This window comes from Frieseomelitta varia, unplaced genomic scaffold (genome assembly GCF_011392965.1).
Source record: "Frieseomelitta varia isolate USP_RPSP 00005682 unplaced genomic scaffold, Fvar_1.2 scaffold_455, whole genome shotgun sequence".
In the NCBI taxonomy this organism is placed as follows: Eukaryota; Metazoa; Arthropoda; class Insecta; order Hymenoptera; family Apidae; genus Frieseomelitta; species Frieseomelitta varia.
The window spans coordinates 54,575-68,556 of NW_025110207.1; the positions used below are offsets into that span (position 1 = coordinate 54,575).

Here is a 13,982-nt window from a genome sequence, read left to right on the forward strand (position 1 = left end):
AAAGAAAGGGGGGAATAGAAAATTGCAGGGTAAACTCGTGCCACCGTTTCCACCGGTGCCGTGGTAAATTGAGAATAAACAGGCAGACCAGGCGTGAACTTAGGGGGAAAGGGAAAAAAATATTTCGCAGCGGCCGTGCGAAAATCACGAGAAAAGGGGGGAATTCGTCGAGGACCAGCGGCTTCGAAATCCACGTAATCGGACTGGAACCGTTTATGAGATTGTGACAAATTCTTTTCTTCACACCGTTTGATCATTGTTTGACTCGTAGAAAGGCGGACAAAAATCTGTTAGAGATGCGTATACGCGATCTCGAGTGTATTCAGGTATTAATTCCTGTTTTAAAAAGTATTTGTTTCGAAACTGGAGACATTAAATGATACTTTATGGGAGAAAGAATCTGTTAACAATTGTAGTATAAAATCCAATTCGATAAGATAAATATTGGATGCTGAAAGTAAAAAGATGTTCAAAGACTTTTAGGCAGCAATGTACAGACGTCAAATGTGAAATTTCGTATATTGACAATTGTTTTTCTATACGTGATTTAAGTAGCATTAATCAGTGATAATCGCCACTTTATACGTGTAAACAATTTCGAGAGATAAATTAATAATTCATTTCAAACAAAAAGAGGGCGAGTTTTATATATATATGTATACGACTAGCAACATTTTTCGCAATTGCAAACGAATGAAGACCATCAAATCCACACTGTAATATCAACAGTCAGCTTCAACGGCGAATGAAATGGTATCCATCGAAATATATCAAATATATAAAATATTTTGATTTAATTTAATTAATCCTATTCAGAGGGTAACGTAAAGATATAAAATATTGATTCGTTAAAATACTTATCGTTCTACAGAGTAGTTCTCTTATCGTTTTTTATTTTCACATCGTCTTCGACTCTTCGTGCACCCCTACTTTATCCACCAACCCCTAAATCCTTCTGCTTTACCTACCCCAATCCCTTATTCGAACGTCTGATCATTCCTGCTTTATCTACTTGTTTTGTCATTCTCAAAACATCGCGAATTTGTTACCGTTAAAGGGAAAAACTTTTTCCACGGTAATCTGTCGTTTATTTAAAAAGGAAAATAGAGCATCTAAAGTTGTAATAATTCACTTGTACGTGCATCTAATTACTTTTGGTACTTTTCATGTACTTGTTACTGTATCTTTACGTATTCTTCTGAACCTGACTAAACCGAGATGCGTTCAATAAAAAATTAACGAAAACGATAGCAAGATTTCTCGAATGTCCATGTGATTTGTAGAAAATTTTTGGCCAATCGAGATGAAATTTAAAAGACGCGAGGAATTTAAAAGAGTGATGGTAGATAAAAGAGCAACCTGTTGAATTTTACGTTGTTGTCTACAAACGGTGAATCGCAGCGGCTCCTTTTCTTTTTCTTGTCTCGATTTGTGTTGAAATGAGAAGTCGAGAACGCATACGCATAAATGAAAAAAAATTCATCTCAGTTAATAATGTTTTATGGAAGCCAGAGAAATAATATTCGACAAGAAAAGATCGCTTGTCCAAAAAATGCAGAAATTAAATTTAATTAAATTTGTTGCACGGTGGTTGTGTAATAAAAAGAAAATATTAAATGGTACTCGCGACACCGCGACAAAGTGGAGTGAAACGAACTCTGAAATCATTTTCGCGATACACTCAGTGACACACTCAGATAAAATATTTTTAAATAAATACCATTTATTTTCACGTGGTTAGTAATTGAAAGTTGAAAATGTAATTTAAAATATTGGATCTCTGCGGGATGAAAACAAGTTCATAGCGGTATATAAACTGATACTTTGAAAGGCAAGAGACGTATACATTTTCATTCGATTGAATTAATTTAAGTCCTTTCGAATCCAGAAATATTAAAAATCGTATAATATATTCACTGTATATAGAAAATACAGAAATGAGAAGTACTCAGCGCGTTTTTGCCCAAAATAACAGGAAAAAATGGGTTTCTGTTTTTGTTCCTTTTTTTTCTTTTTTGATTACGACATACGGCTACCAGTAAAAAATTGAAAAATAATAACCAACATATTCCTACTATAGAAACAAAAAAAAAGTGGTCACCCTGAAGCTCCAATACAAAACCCATATTTTTCAATAAATTTGAAGATCTTTTTATTTTTTGCACTTAAAATTCATACCATGTGTCCACAGTGTCCTGGAATATTTTCAGAAATTTTTATATACCGTCAAGTAAAGAGAAAAGCAGAAAAATAAATAATCCGAATTTACTCTGCAACTGCATTCTATCTAATGAATTTTTAGGTATTTATACGTAGCATTTTATGGGTCAACTGGCATACGGAAAGTAAGTTGAAACTCCAATTAAGAAGATTTAATTACGAAAGTTCACAAATTAATTTCCATAATTAGATTTCTTTTACAAATCAATATTTAGTCGATTTATAAATCGTATCAGGGAATTAGAGGCAAAAAATACGACAAGAATTACCTACGTTCTGCCATCGGCAAGTCATTGCAAGAACTAAAATAAATTCAGAAAGATGTTAGAGTTCCTGTTAGCGCTAACAGATGGCGCCAAACTTATTCTTGTGGCGCGTGTATTTTTAAAACGAGCTTAACAGTGACGATGTTGATTACAAATGAAGAAAGAATAAAATAAAATAGTGGAAAATACATTATAATTTCAGTTGTTAAGAATCAAGCAAAGCAAACAGTCGTCACAAAGATTTTATTATACATAAATTAAAATAAATGATAGATGATGTTTCTTGTTAATTCTCGTAATATATTTATTAAAAGGAATAAATCATCTCGTCTGTGATTTAAGTAAAGCTGTAATAGCATTTTCTTTTTTTCTTTTTTTTTAATAAATTCAATTTTTATTTCCAAAAAAAAACTGTAGGAATTAATTTATAAACTTATGCAATTGCATCTTTCATAGTTTCCCTTCAACATTCAATTTGGCTTATAAAATGCGTTAGCAGACTTAGAAATTTTACATGGAACTTAAAATTCAACATCAATGCATTACTGCCAATAATATTTAATTACTAGCAAACTACGTTAAAAATGTTGACCAAGATTTATCAGTTTGCTATGATCCATGAGCCTAACATCTTCCAATCCTTCTGTGTCACTTTTCATAGTTCAAATAAGTAAAATTCGAAAAAATTTAGAAAATTTTTGTTTGTTTATATTCGGAATGTAAATAAATTAAAAACCAGAACAAACGAACGAAACTTTGCAAACTTTGCAACTTTATTTATAAGGGAAACTATTTCTCTAGTTTGTCGCTGCTAATGCAAAATTCCTTAACGACATTTTTCGTTAAGGCATTGGAACTGGTTATTCCAGGAACACTGGATAGGTTGTTGGGTTTCGTGTAAAAGAATTATGGACACACTTAATAACTTGAGAATCAAATTTATTCAATGGTTATTTGTACCAAAATTCTACTCCGCGGTTGCAAGATCTTTTATATTTTAGTTTATCGTAGAGAGGAAGAAAGTACAAAGATGGCCAACTATATAGACTTGTGTCTTAATTAGTCATTTATTTCGGGAAAGAAGTATCCTAAGATTTGACGCAAGTATCAGGTCGACATCGATAAAGAATGTTTTCGTCATCCAACGAATTGACATTTTCTTTGCCAAATATTTATTCTAATAATCACAGAATCAAAATACAGTTTAAAATCATATAAATATATGCTCCTATCGTTAAAAGTACATTTCGTACAAATAGAGTGCATGTTATTTACATACATATTGAGAAAATGAATCGGATGAAATTCACGTGGTGATGTTTTCAACGAAGAATAAGGCTACGTTGCTTCGTTCTAAAGCAATTTACGAAATTATCCTCCGTTGGATGCGCCAACGGCGACGACCACAATGGCTCCGCACTTAAAACAGCTTCCTCGTCCTTCTGTGCCGCGATCGAGAACGACTCCAATTTCTCGAAAATGTACTTCAAACCCTTTAGCAAGTGATTCTCGTTGCAGGCTGTCGAGGAAACGCAATCTAACATGACAACCTTGCTCTTTAGATCGTTTAATCGAAGCGACACTTTTTGTAACTCGTCCTCCATTCTCGATCTTTGCCGTGTTTCCGAGTCCAACAGCGCTTTGTTGCTCGAAAGTTGGTCCTTCAGTTTGAAATTCGACTCGACTAGACTTAACAATTGCGATTCCAGATTTCCGAGTTTCTTCCTTCGGCTTTGATCGTCTTTGAAAACTTTTATCTCCTTTGATTGTCTCACTCTCCTGTTGAATCTTTGGATCTTCCTCCAACGATGTCTCTGTGCCGAATATTTCTTGAGTATGTCCTAGGTGATTTGTAAAAGACAGTTGGATATACATGTATAAAAAGAATGTTGAGGTTTGTTAGAAGTGCTGGAACTATCAACGAGTTTATGAAAAACATCCCTGCTTAAAAATCTTTGGACAAGTGTTATTATTCGTGAATGTAGTATTAATAATATAATAATATATTGATACAATATAATTATTATATGACATAATGTAAGAATATAATATAATTAAATATTAATATCATTTGTGTAATTACAAAGATCTTGTTATCTACAGTCTATGTAAGTACCGAATAATAAAAATAGAAAATGTTCCAAGACTTTTGAGAGGGAATTGTATGCCAGAGGAGTGAACATTCAAAAGAGTTTTTAATTTATACATTTTATGAGAAATCAATCTTAAGAGTTATTGTAAATCTGTAAAATTTCACTGTATAAAAATTACGAACTGGTAATTTCGACCACGCTGGTAGTTCCAGTATCAACTTACAAAGGAATCTGTAAAGAAATTCATTAACTCACTGTTTTATTTTGTAAATTTTTCCGATGCTTTTGTAGAAATCCGTGAGTTCCATTCTTATTCAGCACGTTTCGTCGAGAATCCGTGCAGAATCTCTTCTTCAACGTCATACTTTCGACTATTTCTCGCCTTCTGTTCAGTGTCCTCAATATCATTTGCAGAGTGTTAATAGGTATGCGATTCTCAGTGAGATCTAGCCTCGTGATTCTAATATTTGATTGTAAGAGTCGAATCATCATTTCTGCTCCGTGTTTACTGATGCCACAGTGTCTCAAACTCAAGGATCTCAGCCAGACGTCGCTCTTTAACGCGTAGATCAATTGCTTCAAACCAGCGTCCCCAAGTTTTGGATTCTGGTTTAGGATCAGCGTTTGCAAACCCTGGACCTGAAGGAAAAATTAAACGAATCAGAACAGAAATCTTTTTGAATTTCAAACAAATAACATCATTTATCATTTCACATTCATATCAACAAATTCATATTTTTGTGAATAAAATCAAAGGAGTGTATTAATTATATAATTTGTCACTACAGTATCTATATTCATTTGTTCATCATACCTTAGATATTTTATAGATTATTGGACTTGGATTTAAATTTCTTATAAATATCCGCAATTTATTAACCATTAAATTTAGATATTATATTTCAATTTAGATATTACAATAAAAATTATTATAATTCAGATTAGAGAATGTAAAGATAATATGCACTTTCTACTTCTTACACTAACGATTAAAAAATTGATTCTCACCTTCTTATCGGAATTTTCATCGCGAGACTGTACAGAGGACTGTTCCCAAACGTTCTGCAACAGGTCGGCCTTCCTCCTCTTCAAAAACAGCGACAGGCTCGTCGCGCTTCTCTCCGACAGCCGACACGACGACAAATTTAAGACGCACAGCTTCGGATTGTTCCTCAAGCTCTCCAACAGCAAATCGCAACCTATATTTAAAAAAACAAAAGAAAAAGAAACGAAGAGTAAATAAAACTATTCCATGAACGATCAACGAATAGCAGAAAAGTAGTAGACTCGAAAAGAAAGAGCGTGTAATCTGTTTGGAAAATATCATATTGCAATACTGCTGAATTAACGAAACAATTACAAGGAAATAATATCACAAGAATCATGTTTTTAACGGATTGGGAAATAATACTAACCGACGTCTCCTATGTAACACCTCGTCAGAGACAAATTTATCAGCTTCTCGTTGCTCTTCAAACCGGAACACAGGATGTTGAGATACTTCAACGTCAATGGGATCCCATCGACAGTGATCGAAGTGATAGCGGGAGAGTCTCTCGCGCAAACAGCGATGGAATCGACGAGACAGCGCAACAGGAAGTTGGTGTAGATGACTGGCCTCTCTCGTTCGTTTTCTTTGCATCGCCTGGACGTGTCATCAAATCCCAGTCTTTCGACACCTTTCTTTTTTTTTCTTTCTTTTTTTAATATTTTTATCTGAGAGATTTTTATTCTTATCGTTTGTTCGTTCGTTCATGCCCTTCTGTGCCTTTCTCTAGCCCCCATTTTCTTTCTCCTCTGGTTCCACACTCCTCTGGCTTCCCAGTTTGAATTTCCCATTTCATTCAGTCCAGACGATGCGACCTGCAAGCTTAAACTTTCTGGGAGTAGTATCCGAAAGGAGAGAATTCTTTTTTTTTTTTTCGAGAAAAATATTCAGCGGCAAACATTCATTCTTCGAGTGTAGCAACTTTATTCTTGCATACAGGAAAGGTTCAAAGGATTTGGTAATATAGAAGCTTGATAATATAATAGTAGAAAGAAAATTTATCAATTGGAAATTTTGTATTACTTTGAGAGTTAAATTCAGAGACGAAGAGAATTAGAATAAAAAGAATTTTATAGTGTATATTACAACTATATGTACATTACAAGGTTTATAGTGTATATTACAATAACATAAAAAATAGAAGAATTTATAAATTGGAATTTTTATATTATTTTCAGAATTAATCCAGTGACGAAAAGACATTAGAATGGAAAGATATAAAAACACACATATTTAATATTATAATGGCATAAAAATTGAGAATTGAGAAATTGTGACTTTTATTTTACTTTAATAATCAATTCTAAGATAATAATTAAGAGTCAGGAATTCAAAAATTTAAGAACACTCATGCTCAATATTCTGGCAATACAGAAATAAATGTGTGTACAATTTTGTTGAATTTTGAGGCAAGAAGAATTAAAATTGTAAAATACTTCAGAAGATCTATGCTACACAGAAAAATAACACTAGAGTGTTAAAGCGAAGCTTGGGAAGTTTAAGCTTGGGGATGCAAAGGAGGTCAAGCGATTCTCTAAATTCCATTCTCATAAGTACCTTGTTCAAATTTTTAGATATCTGAGCATTTAAGACAAGTCGTAATTTTCCCACGCGACGATTTCGTAATTTTTCACAGTAACAATCTGTCTTTATGTAACGTCGCTTTTTACTTCGTTAAAAGTCCCTTTCGTACCTCTCAATATTACATTTCTATGACGTTCGATTAAATGTCACTGACGTTCGAAATTACACGGTAGTTACCATAATTTCTCAAGCTTCTCCTCCGTATTCACTTTCTCTCGTACTCGTTTGCTACAACTTCGGCTATAGACATTGATTTTCGACAGACTTCGATTCTCGGCGATACTTTTCAATATTGGGGACCAATCTTTCAGGGCCACGCGATCCACGCAGAATCGTAAACAATCCTCTGATAAATATGCTTGCACGGCTGGTAATGGTTTAACGTTTTTCTCTTGGCATAGGACCTTGTTAAAAATTACTGTCTATACTGTACGAAGTGTAATTCTCGTTTATAAATATGTTAAGTTAATTAAGTGATTATTATCTCTGTGATGGTCAAACGATTAACAATTTCTTCTACACTTCATTATCGTTAAGAAACATTGTCTATATTATGTGAAAACGGGTTTCATTTTTAAAGATGTTAAATTAAGTTATTATCCCTGGATCATTAAATTATTAACATCTCTGAAGAATAAAGTTTATTAAAATGTTAGATAAAATTCTTACGTTAGACCAGTTTAATTTTTTCTATATTTTATTATTGTTAAGAAAAAAGAACACTGTCTATATTGTGTGAAGTACTATCTTCATTTATAAACATGTTGAATTAAATTATTATCAATGATGATTATTATCAATTTATTAATACTTCTGAAGAATAAACTCTGAAGAATAAAGTTTTTTAATTTTCTCTGTACTTTATATGTGAGGTACAACTTCCATTTATAAAGATATTAAATTAAGTTATCATCTCTGGATCATTAAATTATTAACATTTCTGAAGAATAAAATCAATTAAAGCGTGAAATAAAATGTTTTAATTTAATCAATTCTTCAGTTTAATTTTTTCGTTATCTTTTCCTATATTTCGTCATTATTATATTTCCATTTTTTCTTATATTTTATTTCTATGTTATTTTTTAATTTCCTCTTTATTATATTTTTAATCGAGTTATATTCTTGAAATTGTAAGTAAAAATTGATTAATTTTAAATCAATTTTGATCAATTGATTAGTTAATCAAGATCAACGGTAGTTAGAGAAATTTCAAGAAACTCAAGTGGATTAACGAACCTGGTATAACCAACCAAAATGTCCATGATTGGCTCTTCTCGTCTTTCTGCTATTTTGCATAGCGTTAAGATACACAGACGTCATGATACTTCTTGATTTATCATTGTACGAAGCTTACTGGCCGACAATACGCTTGGACATGTTACTGAGTAATTAAAAAAAAAAAAATGTTGGATTGAAAATATCTCTGATTAAAATGTTCATTAAAGAGAGAAACTTCAGTTTCGGTTATTATATATCAAACATTTGATTATTAGTTGTTTCTCCTCGCTCGCAACTTCACGTCACTGGGGAAAAAGTTTACTTATTCCTGGAACATTAAAAGATTCTAAAGGCATAGAATAAAGGAACAATCCCCAGTATTATACCGTTCGTGCATTTTTATCTTCTAATGAATTACGTGCTTAAAATTTTAACGTACACTATTTAAACTATTTTTCAAAACTATATATTTATATGATAATAAATTATTTTCTAAACACAGATATGAATATGTTAACTTACGTTTCTTTTTCTTTGTTTACTTTCTTTTATCTCAAGTTACGAACTGACATCTCCTTAATATTAAAGATTATTTAATTTATTTGACGAAATTTATACTTTTACTTTATTCGCTCTAGTTTACAAGTCTAGTATTTAATCTATTCACCCAGATTTGCTTGTTCACCTTTGATTTACTATTACGTTAAATATTTCTACTGCAATGACCGCATTAATAGCACCAACATGGTTATTCTTAGATATTATATCTTAGATATTAATTATTATTATAAGATATCCTGCGGAGTTAAAATGTAATATATGTCTCTATAAATATCAATTCTAATGAGAATAATTGGCAGACAATTTGACAATAAACACATAATAAGAGATAAGATAATAAATTAAAAAATGATTGAACTTACGCTTGATAGAGGAACAAACGTTCATTATTCGTTAGCCACTTTATATTCAATTAATTACATGTTCTTCATTATCAACATTCTCATACATTCCTCAATATCGATATTATTGATTATATTTTCTGTTTTTCCCTTCCTCTAATTACGAAGATAAAAAAATAAGATCGGAACGTCTTCAGTTCCTTTTAAATTATAATAAATAACGTTGTCGTCGTTGTTGTATTATGATAAATTTTTCGATCACACGTCCTCTCTGAAAATTAATCCTAATCCCTCGAACATTTGCTTAACTTCGCCTCTCAAATCTGTTCGCTTGTTTTCATATTAATTATACTTGAATTTTACTTGAATCGTTTCTCAAATAAAAAATAAAAGGTAATGTTTGCAAATAAATACGCATTAATCTTTGGTATCTATAGAGAAACATGAAATTAAAAATAGATTAATCGTTTTGAAGGCAAACATAGCAAATATAAAGGTTAATAATGAGAAGCTATTCTTACTTGGTTTATTAGTTTTATTTTGCGTTCAAAATATCTGATATTGAACATTTAAATTTTTTATTGATGTTCTCATGCCTCAATCGTTGATCTTCATTGATATTTTCTTTTTTAATCTTCGAGTGATGATATCATTTCTAATGGCTATTGTTATTAATAGGAGTATAATAAGATGTTTCTTGAACGTTTTAAGATGTGCAATTCATTCAAAAAAAAAAATAACTTACTTCATTTTAATATAATATTTTAATATTAATTTTTTCCACTTGATTTTTCTTGATTTAAGCAATACGTTTATATAAGTAGGTTTAATTAAATTATGTTAGTTGAATTAATTGTCAATCAACTGTGCAATGATTGTTCATGAGTGAAAAATCTCAACTAATAAATTCAATTTAACACACAAATTAATTTATATTAATTCGATCAAATGAAAACAAGTAGATGCGTCTCCACATTTTTAATATTGATATTTCTTTTCCTTTATTTTCATATTTCTATTATCTTGGTGTCAGATTCCAATTAATCAATTTAATACTTTATTATCTTGGCGTCAGATTCCAATTAATTTATTTAATACTTTACTGAGAGTAAGTTTACCACACTTCTCCCACATTTCAAAATTTTAATACCTTTTCTAAATATTCGAGCTCCAAACTAAATTAAATTAACGTAAAACTTCATTATTTCTGTTCCATAGGTCCTTCGTCTATTTCTTGTAATTTCTAAATCGAACTGGCAGAAATTTCAAGAAGAAACAAATTTTCAAACTGATAATAAGAAAAAGCAAGCAGTAAAAGATTCTGTTCGAACATCGACGTTCTCAAATTTGCAGAATCAATATTTAACTTCAGCTTTCAGAACGTATGGTTTCAAATGGAAAGATGTGCAAGACACAGTTCCACGACAAAGATGCAACGAGTGAAACGATTGCAACCGCGTTACGATGAGCTCACAGGCAAAGATAATAATAATTTCGATCAAGGGAATTAAAGCGCCCCTAGACAAATAATCGCTTTGCGCTACCGCTATGCAAACTGGCAATAACAATTGTCGAATGATCCTCTTATTTGCCACATGCAAATTCTAGATAATTTCCTTTGATTGTAACCGAGCGTGTAGTGCCTTCTTATTGCTCCTAAATTCCTTTGATTTAAGACATGAACTTTTCGGCAATTAAAATATATATTTCAAAGAATTTTACTCACATCTCTCTGTCTTATGTTTATTTTTACAAGATAGAAATTATTACTCCTCCGTTAAGTAATTTCTCGAGAAACGTTTAGTGCTCCTCGAGATGTATTTTGAAATGGACTATTAATTTCATTAATCTTGGATATCACTGCCACAATTTTATAACTTTTATATTTTAGATATCAGTTCAAATCTTACAATTACGTTTTATTCCTTTTCGAATTCTGTTTCAGGTATAGAAACTTTTATTTAATTATATATTTAAATGTCTTTCTTTATCTCCGTACAACGCAAAATTCTGTTGATAGATGTCCAAATAATAACACTGTAAGTGTTCATATCTTTCCTTTTGACTATATGATGAAATATTCATCAAGTACGTTTCAATAAGCTTAGAATTTTGTAGCTTTTGCGAAACGAAACAGGTCGCTGTGTGCAATTGTTCATCATTCAAACGGTGTGCAGTATTAGCCTTTCAAATCGAATAATACCATTCAAGGAGATTCTGTTGAATGTTTCATAACGTTGCATTCAATATTCAGCTGCAAATCTATCGTGTATTATCTCACATTATTGTTTCTATCATTATTCTATTTTTGCTATTTCTATCGGTTTATCAAGAGCACGTTTCCTCTATATTTTCAATTTACAACATTTTATTATTAATACTTCGTTTCAGAAGATATTCAAATAATCGAAACGTGACTGGTTCCTTTCTATAATATTTTGTTCGAAATAAAAACTATAGGCATAAAATTTTCTAAGTATTTTTAATTTTACCCTTACTATTAGAGATTTATTTTTTTAAATAATCTCTTACAATCTCCAAATTAATGCGTCCATTAATTTCGTCAAAGAACTTATGCTAGTTTCAACGATTAAGCTTGCTGATGGTCTGTACATTGCTCTTCAAGATGGCGCCTACATTTATTTTTTTAACAGCACTCATTTCTCCAAAAATAACCTATATTATTCTATCAAATATTGTCATCGTGATTTTTGTTTTGTTATACTATTTCATTTATAAGATTAATTGCAGAATCAATTTTGTTTTGTTGTCCAGAATTAGAATTTTAATATCAATTTCAACTCTGTTAAGAAATGTATTCCTTTAGAAAGCCTCTTCTCACAGATTTTTATATGCAGATGTAAACTGTCAACGATCAATTTTACCTTCCAATTCTTTATAATTGTAATTTATTAATAATATTAATTAATATATCTATATTACTATAACTATTAATTTAATTATTAATCTAATTAATTTTTTAATCATTAATTAATAATTATATTAATTCAATTAATTATTAATAACTATTAATTATTAATTTATTAATAAACATATTAATTAACATATCTATATTACTATTATTGATATTAACTTCAAACCATTCAAGAAACTGGAATATGAAAAATCTTTCGTTATCAAAAATATTTTCGTAAAGATATAAACTACCAGCGATCGACATCATCTCCAAAAGACATCGAAAATATTCTTCACAGCTGTTATTAACTTCAAACCTTCCAAACAATCCACGACAAAATGTTCAATTACAGTATGATTACGAAGGTATAAACTATCGCCGATCAATTTTATCTCGAGAAGATGTTTGCCAAAAAAAAAAAAAAAAAATCCTCAACGAACCCTCCTCCCGTGCTTATCAAAACGAGCTCTAATAAACGAATAAATCATCGCGTCACGTAACGCCAACGTGCCCTTAACGAACAGAGATCCTCTCGCGTCGGCGCACTTCCAGAGAGCAAACAAAATATTTGGCTAGGTGTAGAAGAGGGGCTGAGGCATCCCGATCTCTGTGGCCTCTTCAGCTTGCTTTGTCCCTCATAGATACGCAAACTTTAGTCAGTGGATTCGAGGCCATCATGCAGTCTACACAACAGGGTCTAGCTTTATTAAAACATCGTGCACATCTCGGGGCAACGTGTCGCCTAACAATGGATCGGTTGATCGGTCGATCGTGGTTGAAAGATCGTCGGTGAAAACGTGATACGTCTTGTCGTCTGTGAATCAATCGTCACTTTGTTATATACTGTCTTCTCGTGCACAGTTGCAGTGGAACAGTAGTAGATTTTATAGATCTTTTTCTTTTTTTTTCTCTGTTTTCTTTGAAATTGTAAATTACAGAATTACAAAAGAAATTGTGAGCAACCTTTGAAAAAAAAAAAAAAAAAAGAATTGCCTTCGTCTGATTTACAATTCTAATCTTTTTTGGAAGAGGGGGAAATACAAAAGATGTTCACGATTCGATTAGACTTGAAATTTCCTCGTATTCAACGAGAGTTCAAGAGTGAATTACTCGCGAGTGGTTTTGATTTTTTTTTTTTTTTTACACAGAATTAAAGAACCGTGAGGAACTACGTGTGATTTTTTTTTAAAAACAATTACTTAATTTGTAATTTATAATTCCAACAAAGAGACATTATCATTTTGAATCTGCAAGTTCAAAAACTTTCAAACTATTTCGAACTTATTCACCGAGTGACCTTATTCAATTATCCTTCGCGCGTCAGTGTCTGAAAATTTTAAACAAATTGCAGCCGATCGCGCCAAGTTCTCTTTCGACTGCTAAAAGCACGAGGGTGTTACAGTTCTGCCGATGGGAAACCTTCGAATTAATTATTCGCGAGCAACGTCGACTTATTCTCGTCTTCAGTTTACGGAACTTTCAAACTATTATAAACACTACGACTTACAATTCCAACGTCCCAAAATACAACCGTGTATTCCAAACCAATGAATCGAAAAGCATTGACATTAATTGCTCGCAAGTGAAATCAAGCAGGCAGTAATAAACGTCGGATGGTGTTAGGAGGAACGTGCGCGACCTCGAGGATTCTGAATGCCTCTGGGAAGTTTCAAGCCAATGTTGAAACGCGATCTCGATCAGGATCGGGCTCTCGATCGACGCCACGTCGACGAT

The 13,982-nt window shown here is 31.7% G+C and overlaps 1 protein-coding gene across 1 annotated transcript; it reads right to left on the minus strand.

Annotated features, from left to right (window-relative positions):
• Positions 1-3,408: 3,408 nt before the first annotated feature.
• LOC122532436 (protein Cep78 homolog) lies at positions 3,409-6,328 on the minus strand (the record flags this gene model as incomplete). Its single annotated transcript, XM_043661206.1, has 4 exons — positions 3,409-4,327; positions 4,835-5,218; positions 5,588-5,778; positions 5,995-6,328. Coding segments are annotated over 4 exons (1,428 nt in total), but the record flags the coding sequence as incomplete, so codon positions are not given.
• Between the last annotated feature and the right edge of the window lie 7,654 nt (positions 6,329-13,982).